Source organism: Wyeomyia smithii, chromosome 1, assembly GCF_029784165.1.
Source record: "Wyeomyia smithii strain HCP4-BCI-WySm-NY-G18 chromosome 1, ASM2978416v1, whole genome shotgun sequence".
Classification (NCBI taxonomy): Eukaryota; Metazoa; Arthropoda; class Insecta; order Diptera; family Culicidae; genus Wyeomyia; species Wyeomyia smithii.
This window is the reverse complement of record NC_073694.1, coordinates 131,297,516-131,318,204: the sequence shown is the minus strand read 5'-3', so window position 1 is coordinate 131,318,204 and position 20,689 is coordinate 131,297,516. Positions and strand designations below refer to the sequence as shown.

At 39.9% G+C, this 20,689-nt stretch overlaps 1 protein-coding gene across 5 annotated transcripts in view; it reads right to left on the bottom strand.

Annotated features, from left to right (window-relative positions):
• LOC129729364 (lutropin-choriogonadotropic hormone receptor) overlaps positions 1-20,689 on the bottom strand; it is a 135,242-nt gene that overhangs the window by 81,805 nt on the left and 32,748 nt on the right. For 4 of the 5 annotated variants that reach the window (XM_055687891.1, XM_055687906.1, XM_055687898.1 and 1 more), the window contains one exon: positions 20,413-20,565. The exons of the other annotated variant lie outside the window; for it this stretch is intronic. In XM_055687891.1, coding sequence (XP_055543866.1) covers positions 20,413-20,565 — 153 coding nt within the window. The remainder of the gene's footprint in view (positions 1-20,412; positions 20,566-20,689) is intronic. 5 annotated transcript variants of the gene reach the window in all.

Below are 20,689 nucleotides of genomic sequence, written 5' to 3'. Positions count from 1 at the left end.
GAGTTGCAGACATCGTTATGACATCTCGCTGCACGAATTATCGAACCTCCGTGCCCTGCCTGGTATTGGAGAGAATTACAAAATTTCTTCCCTGCAAACCAGCGAACACTCAAGATTGGCCTATCCCCCTCTCAATACCCCTGGCAGATCCACTCTTCCATTGCCCGGGTAAAATAGATGTACTTCTCGGCACTGAAATATTCTTCCAGTTGCTTGAGCCCGGCAAAATTATTCTCAGTCCAGACAACAGTTTACCCACACTACAGAACACCAAGCTCGGCTGGGTGATAGCCGGCCGCTATCACGAACCTAAGCCATCTGTTGACTCTCACTCTCCAACCTGTTTGCTTATCTCCGCCAAGGATAATCTTTCTCCGCAAAAGCTAACGTTCTGCGAGATAGGGGACAAACGATCAAACGATCATCATCTCACTGATGAGAAACAACGTTGCAAGAAACATTTTGCGGAGAATACCATCCGAGATGAATGCGGTAAATTTTTAGTACGGCTCCCGTTTTTATCAGACTCAAGTGAACTAGAAGAACCGAGGCAAATTGCAAAGAAAAAACTTTACCACATCGAAAGAAAGTTGGACCGAAATCCATCTCTTAAAGCTGAGCACGATGAACTCATGAGTGATTATATTGATCTCGGCCATACTTTGCTAGTGAAAAAGAACAACTGTGTGAATAAACCAACAAGCTCAGCCACAAAATGCCGAGTGTTTTTTGATGCTCATGCAAAAGTTTTGAATAAGCTCTCTTTAATTGACGCTTTCATGTGTGGCCCTGTAGTACAAGACTCATTGATAAACGTTTTACTCCGTTTTCGTTTGTCACCTATCGTACTTGCTGGAGATGCGAAACAGATGTACTGTAAGGTTTGGCTGCATGAAAATGATCGTGGCTTTCTCATAATTCGTAACACAGTAACGTTTGACACTAAAAGCGCTTCTTATCTGGCCACAAAATGCGTTCAGCAGCTTGGCCAGCTGCAGTCAGGCCAAGGACTTAAACGTGGTCGTCCTCTGCACCAGCTCAATCCGTTTCAAGATGAAAACGGCCTCGTCAGGGTGGGCGGACGGTCGCAGCAATCGGAACTAAGCTTCGACAGCATGCATCCTATTTTGTTCCCACGAAACTCAATACTAATCGCTTACATACTTCTTCACTCTCATCAAGAAAATTTGCACTGTGGTCCGCAGTTACGGTTAGCGTCCGTTCGAAGACATTTTTGGATACTTCGTGGTATCAGCGCTACTCGCAAGGTGTGTCAAAATTTTGTGGTCTGCGATAGCACTTGGTCAGCTCGTATCGTGCCGCAAATGAGACAACTACCAGCGAATTGTCTTCAACCACTTTTACCCTTCTCCATTACTGGCGTGGACTATGCTGGTCCGGTGAATATTTTTGGCCGCAGAACTGTACCATCGAACAAGTACATCGCTCTGTTTATCTGCTTCGGAACGCGAGCGGCGCATTTAGAAAAGTGGCGGAAATCATCCCTCAATCTGGCCGAAATTGACTTTGTGCTACTCGTCGTTGAAAACGCAAAACCAGCAACAGCGGCCCATGGAACGCGTGTTTCTGCTGCATCCTGGAACTGCTGGATTTGTGCGAGAAGTTCCATTTAAAATGTCCACCGGAGTATTTCGTCGCGACATCAAAAAGCTTTATCATTTCCCGCTAGATGTAAATGAACTTGTAGCGGGTCGTAATGGAACAGAAATTACTAACCGTAATTTGGTGGGCGGATTATGTTGGCGCCGCAACGTCGAGCCACCCTACAATCTTCGATCGAGAGTGGTATAAATCGTTTCCCGCGCGACGAAAGTGCATCGCTACATAATTGGCGCCATAACCAGCTCTCTCCCTCTCTTAACTACATTGCTCATTGTTATAAATCCTATAAAAACCCAATCCCCGCCAATATTAGAATAGAGTCAAAGTTAAATTGTTAAAGATAACACCCGATTATTCTATCTTCCGAAATCCATTTTAAACCGTTGGCTGTTCGTTCGTTCGATTGCGATAGTTACCCGCGTTACAACCAAAGTTCTCGCGAATTCACTAGGGATTATCGAAAAAATTCCCACGGACCATTATTTCATCTTTACGAACAGTCTCAGTTCTATTGAGGCTCTTCGATCGATGAAAGATGTTAAGCACTCTCCGTATTTCCTGGGGAAAATACGGGAACATCTGAGTGCTTTATCCGAAAAATCGTTCAGATTACCTTAGCGTGGGTCCCTTCTCACTGCTCGATACCGGGCAATGAGAAAGCGGACTCTTTGGCTAAGGTGGGCGCATCAAACGGTGGAATTTATGAAAGACCAATTGCCTTTAATGAATTTTTCGCATTTGTACGTCAGAATACGATCATCAGTTGGCAAAATTCTTGGACCAGAGGGGAACTGGGAAGGTGGTTACATTCCATTATACCCAAGGTATCGACGAATCCGTGGTTCAAGGGGTTGGATGTAGGTCGAGATTTCATTTGCGTGATGTCTCGGCTTATGTCCAATCACTATAGATTTGATGCGCATCTCCGTCGTATTGGGCTCGGGGAAAGTGGTATCTGTGCCTGTGGTGAAGGTTATCACGACATAGAGCACGTTGTTTGGTCATGCCCTGTACACCGTGACGCCAGGTCTAAATTAATAACTTCCCACCAGGCCGAGGGTAGAGAACCAGCTGTCCCTGTTCGTGATGTCTTGGCGAGTCGCGACCTACCCTACATGTCCTTTATATACATTTTCCTGAAATCCATCCATGCCCAAGTCTAGTCCCATTCCTTTCCACCCACATTCAACAAAACGGCAAGAACACGTCGTAGACCTCGATTTTGGAACCAGCAATCGAACCCCACACGAACTCGCCAGGAAAACCCGAGGCCTTTCTTTATATCTTGGCTCAGCGGCACACACCATATGGCAACTTGAACACCAGCGAACAACAACAACGAACCAAAACCAGCAACTAGACCCCGCACAATACCCTCAGAACCCGAGGATTACAAGCCCCTGTCCCAGCTCATGACATCGTGGCTTAGCAGAACAAATCCATAGATGCTGCATAGTCATTCGATGATCATCAGACGACCATTCAACTACAAAACACTGATTGAATAATACATGCTAGTTTTAAGATAGACTTAATTTCAGCTCGTAGTCGGCAGCGAGGATAAAAAATTTGCTTATAGATTTTAAGTCATCCGATATAATTGGCGCCGTTAAACATTGAATTGTATTTGTGCCGTGTCAAATAAATGATTTGTGAAGAAAAAAAAATAAGCGAAAAGTTATTAATTATTAGAGATAAGTCAGTTTTATTTTTCATGTTAGTCAGTTCTTTAAAAACAAATGCAACTCCCAACCTTAAAATTCCCAACCAGAAAATGGCAATGCCATAATAACCCCAGTAAATCGGGCGTAACGATCACTCCTTCTAACAAAATTCGCTTCTTTTCAAATTAAAAAGCCAATACATTGTGAACACTGCTCCGTTAAGCTACCGCATATGAGCTAGAAAATAAATAACTTTAAAACTTTGTGATGTGTGAGTATGGCCCATACGATATGAGTATGATTCGATAGTTTAGTACGGAAAAGACAATCTAAAGACCGAAATGCGTACCACGGAAGAAAAATACTGAGAGAAAAATCGGAAAATAGAATTGTTTCTCGCGGTGTCTCTGGTAGAAGAAACTTATCCGAAAAAATTAGTATCGCTCTTATACTCATCATTCGAAAGCTCAAGGTATCCCCTTTAATATGCTACTAAAATTGAAATGTTCTATCGGCGGGTCCAGAACAATTTTTTTTCAGACATTTTTTTTTGTAATTGAAAAGCTGGTGGAATGGTAACTATGTATACTTATCAAGAGATTTAGGTGCTGGGGGGCCAGATCAGATAGTGTTGAAACCTTCAAGTTTTGTTTTTCATATAATGAAACAATATTTGGCATAATCTTAGCTTTTTGAAAATGGTAAAGTGGGGTAAAAATGACTCGAAAATTTTAACTCCAAAATTGCTGAAAAGACAAAAAAGCTATAACTTTTTGTACGCTGAATCGATTTCTCTGAAAATTGATATGGTAATTCTATCCTATAAAAATATACAATGTCGGTTATAAGAAGTTGCTGTCGAGGTTACATAATTAGATCTTTACATTTTTCTCCAAAAACATGGTGATTTTTGAAGTTATTTTTTTGTCATCAGAACTAGGTCTTACAATTAAACAATACGTTTCATAAATCAACTCAAGAGCTTTTATTGGACGTATTCAAAAAGTGCATCGTTTTAAAAAAATCGATTTTTTCATAACGAAGTTTAGACCATCATTTAAACCTGTTACACAAGGAGCGCAACTCCATGTTGTACCTACATTTAATTTGCTGGCTATAGCTCTATAACATCCCAGTCTAAAATTGGTTTGAAAAATTTACCTCCGAAAAAACAATCTCGGGTTCGGGTCGGGCTCGGGTTTCACAATTGATTCAATTGATGCATTCTACTCAAAGTTACAGTAACATTATGATTTTAGCAGCACCTGGACATTTGAGTTTAAAACGTCATTTCACCAGGCCCGGTTTTAAGTGGGGGGGGGGCAATGACCCGGGCCTTTCGACACGAGGGGCCCCCCTGGTTCTAGACCAGACGTGAATACAGGTTAGAGACCTTTTTTTTTTGTTTTGCTCGTCACCTTCTAGCGAAGCGTTAAATCATTTCAACTAATTTTTTTGAGAAAAGAGGCCCCACGAAAATTTCTGACCCGGGCCCCCAACACCTGAATCCCACTTTGCATTTCACCCCACTATCTCCTTTCCCAAAAAAAAACTCATATGTACAAATTATTTCATGGATGAACAAACCCTGGAAATTTAAGCTCGATTGGGGGACATCGATGCAAACGGAGTTGCGCTCCTGACACAATGGGTTTAAATAATGATTTAAAACATGTATGAATAATGACATTTTCTCGGTCGTTACTAAAACAGCGCATTTTTTACATCAAATGAAAGCACTTGAGTTGCTGTATTAAACGTATAGAGCGTACGTAAAAGAGCTGCAATAATAACCATTTTTTACGTAAAAGAGCTGCAATAATCACCATTTTTTGAAGAAAAATGCAAATATCCTATAACACTGTGCTACAGCGATTTAGAACTTCTGAAGTGACCAAGTGTAGGTTGTAGGTCTTGTTGAGTATAACATTTGCTTATACTAGAAATTTTCCAAACACCCACAAAATCTGAAGTTATGGTCAAAATACGGTTTTTTGGACCTCAGCGCATATAATATTTTTTAACTCAGCCATTTATCAACCGATTTTCGATATTTAAGCAGTTTTAGCAGTTTTAGAAGCTTTTAAAATATTTACAGGTTTTTGCTAATATCAATAAAATATGTTTTTTTAGATATTTTCACGCAAATTTTCAATTTAATTTGAAATTTGCCGTCTATTTTTGTAAGAAACATACCACAAATATACTATAATTTTGAAAGTATATTCAATTTTGAATGTAAACGAAGTAGTTTCGTGGAAATCGGTTGATATTTGGCTAAGTTATATATTTTTTAAGAAAACCAGAATTTTTGGCTTTTATCGCACAATTCTTTCACGGAGCTACAAATGAGCTTGAGCTTGAGCTTGAACGACCGCACATTTCGTAGTTGCTCCTCCGTGATGGATCTGAGCTAGTGAAGTTGCACAGAGAACCACGTATATAGCAACTTGGGATCAGTTTACCATCTTCAATGTACAACAATTCAATAGCTTCCGCTTTGTATAGATCCATAACGGCGCCGGCCACGTCCTTACGATCGTTAGGGTGAGAAAGGATATTGTAAGGAAGGAGTTGTAACAGTCGTTGTTGTCGGAGACCGAGTTTACCTCTGCATCGCCACGACTGCGACGGAAAGGAAGGGTTGCGTCACCGTGGTAAGTGACGGAATCAAACGATATTGCGCGCGACGTTAACTCGTTACGAAGGCGAGAGATGATTATCTTTCTTATCAAACATTGCGAATCTAGGTGAGCGGCGCGCGCGAAGACCATTCGTCACCAGGAGCATCTAATTGATTGTTACCAAAAACATAATATTTCTCGAGAAAGTAAACGCACTCCGGCGAACACGGTTCCTCGAAAAGTATACACTGCGTAGTCAATAGATATTTCACGATATTTGTCGACCGAATGAACCTACTTCAATTTGCCATGCGCATATATAAAACAACGAATGAGCAACCTACGGTTAAACCATCGAACCGAACCGAGTCCTATGCGAGCGACGTGCGCGAATAAACTATCCACCACATGAAATATCCAAGAATATTTTCCAGAATTCAGACGCACTTCAGCGGATGCGGTTCTTCAAAATACATCGCGTAGTCATAAATTCAATCACGATATTCATCGACTGAACGGAATTTACTCCGATCTGACTAAACGGTCACCGTGAGACACGAATAAATATCTGAGAATAAATATCACGTAGTCACAAACCACATAGATGGGCATCCTCACCCGGGCTGGATACGCGTTTACACCGAAGTATTACGCGCGACTGCTTCATTCGCTCCAATCGATGCGGAAGCGCAGACACATAGCGGTTATATCGATTCCCTTTGGTTTTTTTTTTTGTTCATCTATAATTTATTTGACACGGCACAAATACAATTTAATGTTTAACGGCGCCAATTATATCTGGTAGCTTACTTTCTCAAGTATCTTAATAACTAAAAGCAAATTTTTATCCTCGCTGCCGACTACGAGCTGAAACTAAATGTAACTTTAAGCTATAATATTCTGCATTAAAAGCACTGGTTTACTGTATGATGGTTTTTAATTGCCATAGGTAAGCACATGTTCCGCTGCTGGGCCAAGATATTACGGACTGGCATATTGGGTTGTCTCCCTCGGGCCTCGAGAGTATCGTGCGGGTCTGATTGCTGTTTCCGGATCCGGGGTCTTAACGTGTTCTTGTCGTTAGGCTGGATGCAGGCGGAAGGGGGTAGGACTAAACTGGGGCGTGGATGGATTTCAGGAAAACGTATATAAGGGACATGTAGGATAGGTCACGGCTCGCCAAAACATCACGAACAGGAACAGCCGACTGCCTACCTTCGGCCTGCAGGGAAGCTATTAATTTAGACCTGGCGTCACGGTGTACAGGGCATGACCAAACAATGTGCTCTATGTCGTGATAACCTTCACCACAGGCACAGATACCACTTTCCCCGAGCCCAACACGACGGAGATGCGCGTCAAATCTATAGTGATTGGACATAAGCCGGGACATCACGCAAATGAAATCCCGACCTACATCCAACCCCTTGAACCACGGGTTCGTCGACACCTTGGGGATTATGGAATGTAACCACCTTCCCAGTTCCCCTCTGGTCCAAGCATTTTGCCAACTGATCTGCATTTTGCCAACCAAGCATTTTGCCAACTGTATTCTGACGTACAAATGAGAAAAATTCGTTTGTTGCGCCCACCTTAGCCAAAGAGTCCGCTTTCTCATTGCCCGGTATCGGGGACCCACGCTAAGGTAATCTGATACGATTTTTCGGATGAAGCACTCAGATGTTCCCGTATTTTCCCCAGGAAATACGGAGAGTGCTTAACATCTTTCATCGATCGGAGAGCCTCAATGGAACTGAGACTGTCCGTAAAGATGAAATAATGGTCCTTGGGCATTTTTTCGATAATCCCTAGGGTGTACTGAATTGCAGCTAATTCTGCGACGTAAACAGAAGCAGGATTATCGAGTTTATGGGAGACGGTTAAATTGTTATTGAAGATACCGAAGCCAGTGGACCCATCAAGAAGTGATCCGTCAGTGTAGAACATATTGTCTTAGTTGATGTTTCGATATTTATTGGAAAAATTTTGGGGATCTGCTGCACGCGTAAATGATCCGGGATTCCACGAGTTTCTTCTATCATGGATGTATCGAAAAACACAGTAGAATCAGAAGTATTTGATAAGTCGACACGATTTGGAATATTCGAAGAAGGGTTAATATTATGGGACATGTGATTGAAATACAATGTCATAAAACGGGTTTGAGAATTAAGTTCGATTAACCTTTCAAAATTTTCAATCACAGGACGGTTCAAGACCTCACATTTGATAAGAATGCGAGAAGACAGGCTCCAGAAACGGTTTTTCAATGGTAGTACTCCAGCTAAGACCTCCAAACTCATCGTATGGGTCGACTGCATGCAACCCAAGGCGATACGCAAACAACGATATTGTATTCGCTCCAGTTTGATCAAATGTGTGTTTGCTGCGGAGCGGAAGCAGAAACACCCGTACTCAATGACAGACAATATCGTTGTTTGGTAAAGCCTTATAAGGTCTCCTGGGTGGGCTCCCCACCATTGTCCGGTTATTGTACGAAGAAAATTCACTCTTTGTTGACATTTTTTCACCAGATACCTAACGTGACAACCCCAGGTGCCTTTAGAGTCGAACCAGACACCAAGATATTTGTGTACCAAAACCTGAGAAATCGTTTTACCCATTAATTGTGTTTGAAGCTGAGCAGGTTCATGCTTAACTCTCTTTTGCTTGTCGACGCAAGATATTCATTGACTGAACTAAATTTCGGCTAAACGGCCACAGAATAAATATCTGGGTATACTTCGCGAAATCACTACATCCCGGAGATATTTATATCAGCAGAACTCTCCCGGGCCGGAAACGCGTTTACACCGAAACCTTATTCTATCTTTTTATCGGTGCGGGTGTTACCTACTAAATAGAAAAATGGCAAAATTTCATGCATCCAAAGCCGTAATAATTTAGAAAAACTGCAGATACTGCAGGTCTACATATTGGTCAAAAAATAGTTATAGGTCTGTTGACAAAATGCCTAACTAATCATAATCGGGGCATAATATATGAAACCACTGTTCAAAAGCTATAAAAATCGAAAAATTAAAGCATAAGCCCCACCAATACTCTCCTTTGTTGTGCTTGTTTATTTTGTGATGGTTTTGGTTTATATTTAACTTATTTCCATTTTACCACATAAAACTCTCAGCTATCATCCACAAATTATGAAAGAACACTCGCGAAACCTTCAACCCTCCCCTCCACAACATGGCCCATAAAGACCCTGCACTCATATTATTCGCGCTGCTACGCGCTGAAGGGCTCGACGATTTAGATCATGTCGACCGGGGTATCAGACAAAATGTAATTGAACCGCTTCTACCACATGTCGTGTGATGAATGGAAAATCTTAGCAATCGAGAAGGACATTTTTCACCGTAAGCAATTAGAAATTTATGACCAGGAGAAATCCGATTCAAGCGACTGGGTAATCTGTTTTTTTTTTCATATGAAGATAATATCTGACACATATACCATTTTAGAAAGCGATTCCGATGTCCCTCTACACGAATCATGATTTGGTTTGAATAGTTTTATATGTTTTGTTGGAAACCTGTTAATTATTTAGCTAAATGTAACAATGATTTATAAATTGTAAATAATAGTAAAATACCCTTTCCTATATGTACCATAGGAATATCTGCAAATTATAATCTTTTGTCCTTGACACACACTCAAAGCATCAACCAGCCGTCGGACATTGGTGAAGCATGTTCCCAAGGATCTCTTAAACCCGCGGACATTCACACTCCTGCACAGCTCAACTTCTAAAGCGTTGCAACAGGCCCAGATGCAGCCTGTGCGATGCAGATCCGCACCAACCACTATTACAACTTTCTTTGTCTCTTCGCCCCTCGCTTAAAAAAGAGAACAGATTCGCAAGTGGTCAATAGATAACCACCCTTCTACTCGGTTTGCTTCATTGTATATAATGACCACATCAGTATTGATTTCAATTCAATCTAGTCTAATCACTGCAATGAACAAAACTTTTGCTCTCTTTAATAAATGAGGCATAGAATGAGGAAAAAGGCCGAAATTGACACCTGTACGATCACCACCACATGCGACTCATCACAGCTCTGCAACCACTGCACCAGAAACGAAACACCCACAAATGAGAAGAAAGGCCCAGGCAGTTCAGGTCAGCTGAATCGGAGCCGGATCCTCCCGCGAAAAACACTACGTAGCCTCAGAAGGCTGCTACCATCCCGTTCCTCAAGAAAACCTTTCCTCCGACTAGGCACACCGAACTGATGGTACCTGAAGAGGCACAAGGAACTGTTTCTCGAGACCATCGAATTTCTGCCAAAACAACACTGCACGCCGTACGGCGGACTTTCGCTTATTATGATAAATTCTCATGTTCGTGGGGGAAAAAACTCTCCAACAACGAATTTTTAATGTATCGCACGAAATTCAATTGTATCAAACGCATGTTTACATTCGACAATCGATCAACATCAATATCACTGATAAATGTCATTTCATGTTTCAAGCCCTCGAAGCAAAATTTCCCTGTACATTCTGCATGAAAAGCAGTAAAAATAAAGTAAAAATAAATTAGTAACTTTTATCAGTTTAGGTGAAAATCAATAGAGCAGCAATGCTTATGAAGACTCAAGACTGAACAAGCTCGACATTACATGGTAATACTTCACTAGCTAGAAAGTAACCGAGGAAAAAAAAAATTGACGACAAATCCAACGTGAGTAAAATAACCCACATCTCGGTATTGTTACTTCTTCATGTTGTTGAAAAGAATTTTGCTTCAAGGCCCGCAAAGCCCGCCAAATCAGAGGTGCCAAAACTAGAGCTGTAACGTTTTATTTCCCTCCCCACATGCAGAACATCACATCACCAATACTAATGCTACTACTTATCCTTATTCTCCTCGCCAGGAGAGTCATGGTGTTGTTGCGGGCAGTGTCGTACGCGGGAGGTTTCAGCACCGACACCAACACTAACACTAACACTACTTCATCAAGAGGCGGAAGCGGATTTTTCAAACATTCAAATGAACTTCCATTTACACTTAACAGGCATGCCTTCACTTTCACCGACAAACTGAATTGAAATAACTAAATCGCACTCAACTCCAACCACTTTGCTTCCTGAAAACAATGCAAATTATATATTTTTCGGGAGCCAAATATTTCCAAGCTTGCGCAACTTAGCAGTGTTGCCGAATCAATTATTTCGCGGAGCTACAAATGATGAAAAAAATGCAAGAACTTTTGATGTGACTTAGTGTGGGTTGTAGCTTTAGTCAAGTGTTTCTTGCGCGTTTACTTGAAGTTTTTCAAATACCCCGAAAATTATAAGTTATGGTCAAAACCCTGTTTTTTACCTTAGCTCACATTGTTATGTTCAATACGGTTATTTTTCAACCGATTTTTTATATTTTGGCTGTTTGGAAAGACTAAAAATAGAGCTTTTAAAACATATAAATATGTCTAAAAAGTTTGTGATGAATAGTTTTAAAATAAATAAATCGGGGTATTTGAAAAACTTCAAGTAAACGCGCAAGTAACACTTGACTAAAGCTACAACCCACACTAAGTCACATAAAAAGTTCTTGCAAATTTGCATCATTTGTAGCAGCGTGAAATACCTGTGCGATAGAAGTTAAAAATTCTGGGTTTCCTAAAAAACATATAACTTAGCCAAATATCAACCGATTTCCACAAAACTACTTTTGTTTTCATTCAAAATTGAATATAATTTCAAAATTATAGTATATTTGTGGTATGTTTTTTACAAAAATAGACGGTAAATTTCAAATTAAATTGAAAAATTGCGTGAAAATATCTAAAAAATTAGATTTAAACTCAAATAACTCAACATATTTTATTGATATTAGTAAAAACCTGTATATATTTAGAAAGCTTTATTTGTTCCCTTTCTAAAACTGCTTAAATATCGAAAATCGGTTGATAAATGACTGAGTTAAAAAATATTATATGCGCTGAGGTCCAAAAAACCGTATTTTGACCATAACTTCAGATTTTGGGGGTGTTTGGAAAATTTCTAGTATGAGCGAATGTTGCACTCAACAAGACCTACAACTTACACTAGGTCAATTCAAAAGTTCTTGCATTTTTTTTTCATTTGTAGCACAGTGTAATGAAACCACGACAGCAACTCTTAACAACCGGCATTTTATAATTTTTTTATAGGATAGAATGTCGATTTTTGAAGAAATCAATCAAATCAATCATCAATTAAAATCATCAATCTAAATCAATGTAATCGAAGTCACAACATTTTATTTGTTTTCAGCTGATTTTCGACTCCAAATTTTCAAGGGTCTTTTTTACCCCACTTAACACTTTTCAAAAAATCTGATATTATGTAAAGCGTTGTTCTGTTATTTAAAAAAAACAACCCTGAATATTTCAGTACGATTAGACAACACTGATAACTTTTTGTATGTCTGAAACATATTATTTATTTCCATTCCACTAGTTTTTCAATTACAAACATATGTTCGAAAACAAATTGTTGTAGACCCCCCGATAGAACATTTCAATTTTGGTAGGATATTAAAGGGGACAGCTTTAATACTAATACTATTTATTTTTTTTGAATAAGTTCTTCAACAAGAGACACCGTGTTTCTCTCCTATTTTCGAGTGGCACTTTGTTTAATAAAATCAACTAAGCAACAGACTTGATCTCGAGCAGTAGCAAGAAATTGTCTACATTTTCATTTAAAAATATTGAAAAAATAAATTTTTGTTTTCAAATACAAAAGGTGGTATTTACAAAAATTCGTCATCTCTAATTTCTTTTGATTGCCTAAAATTCTTCTGACTAAACAAAAGTGGGCACTCTTGCGAAAAAAAGTATGATAAAAGGGTCCCACACAAGCATTGCATACACCAGGGTGCTACGCACAAAATCACAATTCATCCTGTGATTTCATCCTGTATGCACCATCAAATTGTTGTGTGTTTCTTTTGATCAACCCCAATACATCATAAGCCTTTGCGGTTGTAGCTGCAATGTGCTGAGCGAAGTTTAACTTGAAATCAAGAAGAATGTCCATTTTAGAGTCGACGATTATAACTTGTGAATAACGTTTTACGAAGTAAGGTTTAGGCATAATGATTTTATATAGAAGACTTTGTCGAATTTGTTTTCACAGCGGTGCAGGTTATTTGTGTATCTGTCATATTTTGTCGATGTTTTGAAACTACAGTACACTCGAGTGTTACTCTCGGTACAGAAAAAGTGTAGTTCTAGTTTATTAAGAAAAATAGTGCTGTGTCGGTGCAACTTCATTACAAAATCAACGTTAGCAAACAATTCGATGCTGGAATACTACGAAGCAACAATAATCCAATCAAAAGCAGCTAGGTGTAGAAATCTAGTGGCCAACTTTATTTGTGTGTATGCCTTTACTCTTCCTCCAGTACACTTTAAGTGTAGTAAACTCTTCTATATCCATATTGTATCTTCTATCAGTATGGCCACTTACACTGCTCTTAAGAGGACGTATTACATTCCTCTGGTTATCATAAGGGTGACTGTGCTAAGAGAGAGCCATCGGCGTATTGAAGAATTCAGTGCAAAGAAAGGACTGAACATAGAGTGTTTGCTGGGAAGTTACCACTTTTTTTTCTTCACCTATAAGTTACCACATTTATCCGACAAAGGTGAAATCTTTAACATATTAGACGGGAAAGATTTTCATGTTAACGCGTACCTACCTGTAACTAAACACTTTCTTGTGTTAGGAGTAAACCTGCTTTTTTGCGCTTCAAAGCCGAAAATGTTTGTTTCCTCGAACAAACATTTATTACGACCTGTGAGTAATAAAAATGCTGAACAGTTTTGTAGTGTGATCATTGTTATTATTAAAAAAATCTTTTTCTGTTTCAATCTCATGTGAAATTCAAACACTAAATCAGTCAATCAAATTTCGTTTAATGAGCGATACGCAGTTAGAATGATTTTATGCACATATAGTGGCAACAAAGTTTACTAAGTGTGAATACTGCTGCGGAGCAAAATGTTTAGCTTGTTTAAGCGCTGAATAATAAACAGAGGCATTATTCAGGCGCAGAAAGAACCAGGTAGTTCGTGGTTTACTCACACAATTCTAAGATGTTTTTAGTGTGTAAGGAAAATGAACGGACACTCACTGACGACAGATTTATGCCGTCTGGACATACCTGTCAGAATTCCGGGAATTAGTGATCGGTTAGTTTTCAACGAGTTTCCTACGTTCTTGCTACGAACGATAAATTCTGTGGCCACTATGGGTGTTTCGGTTGCTGTCGGTGTTTAGGGATGAATAAGCGGTGCACTTGCCATTGATATGCACCAGCTCTTGAAAGTAAAGAAAGGTTCGCCCGAAACCGAAGCTTACCGAAACATCTCGATTTTTGTATGTATGATTTAAGGTATTGAACGTCTTTGGTATGTTTTTACATGAGACTACTGCAGAAAACCGCTGCCGAGGCCGTCCGTTACCCTATATCCTGATTTCGATCTATGTCAATGTTGAATACATTGTACAAATGTTGTGTTATGCATGTCACACATTTCTTGTGCGAAATCAGATCAAAAGCTGTGCGAATCGAGAGGACACATTGCGGTTTGAAATTCCCAAGAACGTGTTGCCAAACTTCAACTCATACTCAAAAATAGTTTGCTGTTTTAATATTCACTGAAAAGGAGTAGTGTGGTTCGCAATAAAGTGTTCCGAGGGTTGTCGTGTACGGTTGAGGAAAGTGCAATAATGTCGACGGTTTTTATTTAGTCTTCCCGTCGCGTAATCGTTATATTTTAAGTGCAAAGGGTGGAGTAAAAGGTAATACGAAATGTGGCGGTTTCGTGTTATCGGTGAGAGTGACGTCAATGTTGAAATCCGTGAAAGATTCGTGCAATTTTGTGGCTAATTTGTGAGAACTGCATTTTGTTTTCGGTGGCGGAGCACGTTTCCCGCAAGCCCTTGCCTTGCCATAAGTGTGTGTGAGTAAGTGCAAGGTGAACAAAAAAAAGCGAGAGAAGTGCGAGTGCATGATGACCGTTGCTCTTGCGTGCGGCACGTTCTCGCACTAGCATGATGGTTCAGAGAGGACGCGGGAATTAAAGGATAAGTATTAGTGTTGGTGACGTCTTGCCTGTGTTTTTTGTTTGATTAGCATGGCAAAAGGGAACCAATGTTTTTTTTCTGCTTTTCACAATTCCTTTTGTGGGGATGCTACATTTCTGTCCTCTGCAGTGTGGCGTCGGCCTAACATCGGCCTGCATTTTGAAGGACAGTTCTGTATGTACATATACTTGTGTGAGAATTTTGTTTTGCACAGATTGGTCTGTGTTTGTGGCATCCCTGCTTGTGACCGCGGCTTCGTGGAAGCCGGTTTTGAAATTTTTTAATCTACCGATTGGGCCGATGCGGCGCTAACTGCGTCGAAACAGTTGCGCGTCAGTCTTCATTGTTGATATTACAGTGATCACCCGATTATATCTCACCCTGATGATTTTTGGCGAGATAAAATAGGGAAAGTGATATAATCGGGAAATGTTTAAAATTTTATTTTTTTTATTGAAGATGTTAAATCAATAACTAAATACGTAAAATCAGCGATTTTAATTTTTTTGGAAAATTTATCTGTACAAACATATGAAAAAAGCTGCAGTTGTTTTTTCATAAATCGATATATCTGAATAATGACAAAAGATAGAGAAAAGTTGTCAAGGGATGAATTTGAGAAAACTGTCTGAGCTTTTATAAAAAATATTTTAAAAACTCAATTTGAGATCCTGTACTAAAAAAAAATTCACAAACAAAAAGTGACTATCATCATCATCACTATTTTTTTAAAACATTTTTTAGATAGATAATTCAGTTGCCTGAACCTTTTCTGAACAAACCTAAAAAAACCGATGTAAAGTTGCAAATAAATTACAATTGAGTTTTTTATTCGTTCATGTTTTTGTTTGAATTGGTAAAATGAATTACTTGCTTTTTTGTAGCGCAGTACCATAAGCAAAATATTATATGTTCTCACAACACTAAATTTTGCCGAAGACAGCATGCTGATATCTCTCACATGTTGCAACCAGAAAAATCTTAAAATGTAAATAACGATTTTTAATGCCTTCTCATAGAAAACTTTATGTTGCTTGCAATATGTAAGAGATAGAAACATGATGTCTTCTGTAAAGTTTCTTGTCTTGAGATCACCTAATACTTTGCCTAAGACACCAAGCGTCTATCTTTATCTAATGAAAAAGTAAATATCTCACTTTTAGGAGGATTGATCACCCAGCTTTCTACGTCAAAAGATATGTTTTCAAATATTTTGAAACTTCTCCGAACATATTATACAGTTATAATAAACATTTGTATCACTATTCAATTATTCGCACGATAACAGCAAAATGTAACATTGTGCATCGGTTGAATTTTTGATGTAAACTGCATCCAGAATGATCACAGAATTATGAAAAATATCTTAAATATTGAAGCGTAATAGGAAATCAGTTCACCCTGACATTTTTTAATGAAATGTTTTATGATGATATAATCGGGTAAAAAATGTGATAAAATCGGGGGCAGATGAAATCGGGGGCAGATAAAATCGGGTACAGATATAATCGGGTGATTACTGTATTTCCTCAGGTGAACGGAGACGCTATTAGCATCGTAACCTCTCTGGTATGGCATCGGCCTTGCAGTGTGTGCTGAGACTTGAGGGGTGCAGACTGTAGGATTGTCGTGAGTTTGTGATTTCTTTTGTTTTTGTGCAGTTCATATGAGGACGATCTATACGTGTAAGGTATAGTTTTTTTTTCTCGCGTTCATCGAACTGTCTCGTCATTTGTGTGCGCAGTGGACTGACGTCGGTAAGGATACTTTACATACCCTGCTTGCGTTGTCAGCCGTTTCTGAATCAATTGGGCTATTTATTTTTTATTTTTTTTTGGAAGATGCATATCTGGTTGCATTGCTCTCAGTATATGGGGATTTGTTAAAGCGTGATTTCATGGAGTCGCTTTGTTTGCCAAAGTCTATACTCAAGAGACAGAATTGCTCCAATAGGAGGGATGTTTTAAACCTTTGAACACGCTGGCTTTTACATGACGGAATGAGTAGCAGTACAACATAATTTGGAAATATATCATTCGCTCCGACTGGACGGTTACGAACATTTTGAGCAGTTTTATGCCCTTGTTTTATGATTTTTCTAGCTTTTGATTAAAAACTGAAACACATAGACAGTTTTTAATTTAATTAAGCAGAAATCTTGTCTAAAATTAAATCTAATTAGTACTCGGTCTTGTTAGATATGCATATTTGCATTTTCAAAAATTTTCTAGCTATGAATGCATGAAACTTTGCCAGTTTTCATACTCAGTAGGTATCTTCGCTTTATTATTCAAGAAGTAAGTGGTAATCAACGCGAAATACCGTGTCTCCGCGCGAATGCGTCGGTAAGAGGGAATAGAGCGGTCGCGCATAACTTTCCGGGGTAAACGTGTTTTCGGCCCAGGTGAGCTTTGCTCAACTATGGATTTTCGGTGTGTTGTGACTTCCGAGGTGTACCAAACCATTTATTCGATTCGGAGTTGGTTCCGTTCGTTCGTATAAATATCGTAAATAATTAATCGCGACAAAACATCGTAATTAATCGCCACCAGATATCGCAATTATTTGCAATTAATATCAGGATTATACGCGACTCGTCTGTCAACGCACACATCCTTTTTTTTTTCTTTTTTCGTTCGATTCGAACGGCGATGGCCAAGCAAATAGGCCGTTTTTGAAGTTCTCTTGCTGACCGCTTGCAGTATGTGTTGAGGGTCTATATATTTACTTTTTTCTTGTTTTTGATTAATGCATATCTGGTTGCTACGTAACATTGTGTAGGCAGCTGAGCTAAATCAATGAGAGATACGTTTCGGTAGTTGCATAATGACTTCATAAACAGATTTTCGAATATTTGAATATGTCTTGATTAGGTTATAGGCATGGGCGCAACTACGGGGGGGCTAGGGGGGGGGGGCTGAAGCCCCCCCTAGAAAGTGTTTAGCCCCCCCTAGAATTTCCCTGAGAATGATTGTATTCAATATATCTACATTCCATATTACTTATCAGAGCATCAAAATCAACACAAATTGAGATGTCGTCATTCATTGGCTAAGAACTAGTTCTGCACCCAGAATCGATTCTCAGCCCTTGCTCTCTCACTCACCTTACCAGTCAGACGAGAGCTGTAATAACTCGTGATGTATCAAGAAGTCGCCATTTTACTTGGTTTTGGGCTGTGTTTCACCCGTTCCCCAGACGTCTCATCACTCGCAAGTCTCTTTCGATCTGGTCGAGCCATCATGCACGCTGCGCCCTTTAATTTCTTGTGCCGGTAGGGTTGCTGAAGAGAAGTGATTTCACAGGGTTGTCGTCCGGCATTCTTACGATGTGACCGGCCCACCGCAACCTGTTGTCTTTCGCCAGGTGTGCAATTGGGTTCTCTCCAAGCAGCGCTTGTAGCTCATGGTTCATGCGCTGTCGCCATTATCCGTCGTCCGCTTGTGCTCCACCGTAGATAGTCACCTTCTGTTCGCCGATAGGCACCTTCTGTTCGAAAACACCAAAAGGACTTCCGTAGAGGACTACCGGTTATATCAGAGTTTTGTAGTTTTTTGTATCGAAGTGGTCATGTCCGATCATCACCGTGATAGGTGCGTACGTTCTTAATGTCTGAGAAGAACGGGCCGTCGTTGAGAACGTGGTCAATTTGTTTTGCTGCACGTTGGTCGAGGAAAGAAAGGACTTTGGACTGCTAATCCGCGGGAAGCTGCGAAGTTGGTGCATAGCAGGCTGTGCGGGCCGATAACCGGCTTATATAAGTCTTTCCTTCCGTTCATGTCCCCAACGACGATCTTGATGTCTCTACGCGAGCAGCTATCGTGCCTTGCGGCCACAAATCCACCGTACCTTCTCTCCTTCCCGTCAAAGCTCCTGGAGCGCAACGATCCGGGATCCGCGTCGTAAAGCGATCTACTGTTACATGTACTGAGCTTCTAATCGTCGTCCTTAAGCAGGTATTAGACGACGCAAATATTTGCTATTTTTTTTTTTTATTTGCTTCGTCTAATGCCTGCGACGAAATAATCGTCGGCTGGGTTTTGAATTCTTGATTCTCTGTAGTATGTTGATTTTAGTATGCTGCCTTACTAGGGCTGCGTTGCCTAGTCTCGCGACGGAGCTGCCGCCATAGATGTAGCTGGCGAGACACCGCATTTCATAGTTCAACCGCCCGGTCCGGATCAGTCGCTGTTTGAGCCGCCCCTAGCCTGTGGGGTAGACGCGCAGACAAGCTGCTCTCTAAGGAGAACAACTACCCCTTCCTGTCAGCATACGACCAAGTTCCCACCGGTTCACCGGTTTTTCCTTGGTTGCTCGTATCCCAGTCGGTACCACGTGGAGGTAGGAATAGGGCATTATGCCTTGAACCACACTGGGCTCTATTTTAATCTAACTAGTACGGGTGAACTGTTCAAAAACACTGACCAGCCGTTTACCAAATCTGGCTCTCCTCAATAACGAATCAGTGTTGCTGAAAGAGATTGGCGTTGACGGTGTGTTCAAGATATTCAGTACATCTTCGGAGATTCTATCCCTAAGTGATTTGTTTCTGCTTTTACGATACTATTTTAAGCGTTATTAAATAAGCATATACAAACTCTTTTTTCTCTTTTTTAAAATGACATACATGAAAACTAGCCCCCCCTAGAAATTTTCCTTAGTTGCGCCCATGGTTATAGGTCCGGTATCCTCGCGTGCGCTTTATTTTTGCGGTGTTACATCATCAACCGGAATGAGTTCGAATGGCGTAATAATTTTCGCGGAGGTTATTGTGAACTTGTAAGCGCGATATTTGTTATTATGAACCCGGTACTCGAACTCAGCGCATCGTTTACCAAAACGAAATCTGCTGCAAACCTTACCCTTTTCTCCAACATCCCAGTGATTTCTCGTGGAAGTGCAGAGGTGTTCTCGGCTTCCAATAAAGCGAGTATCACTCCTTCTTTGACCTGCATTCGGATGCGGCCGGCGCTGGTATTGCCTAGTATAAAAATTAAGGTCACCAGTTTTTACACATTGAGGATGAATGTTAATCTCAAGCATCACCCATTGGTTCTCTGTGTAATTACAGCTGATCTGGCAATAATGGGGTAGCAACCGCGGGCGGTCAATCATGCTCATGCTCATGCTCACTGAAAAGGAGTAGTGTGCTTCGAAATTATCACTCTGAAATGCAACAATGGAAGTAATACAACCAATAGCCTTAAGTAGTTCTACGTCAACCTTGGGGTCGTGGCTTTACACAAAACTCTTCTCGTGGCTTTACACAAAACAGATTCAACAACGGAGAAGCAATTCGATATAATTATTATCAGGCAAAAACGGAATTCTAGGTTTTGCGGTTTATTTTCTTTAATATCATAATAATAATAAATATTACTATATAATGAGGTACTTACAATGTTTTTAGTTTAATGGATATACCTTCGAAGACGTTTGGCTCAAGAAACTCTAATCTTGGTGCATGAGCAATATATATCGTCCGTAAGTTTCTCAATTTGGAAAAGGCTCTCGCTTCAATATGATGAAAATCTTTTAGGTACATAAGAAATCTGTAAGAATAAAATCAGAAATTTTGAATACTAACAACGTATACTGGAATGTTGGTTTAAATACTTCGATATATCATGTTAGTCTAACAAGCCAGGCAATTTTGGCTATTCTATTCATGTTAAT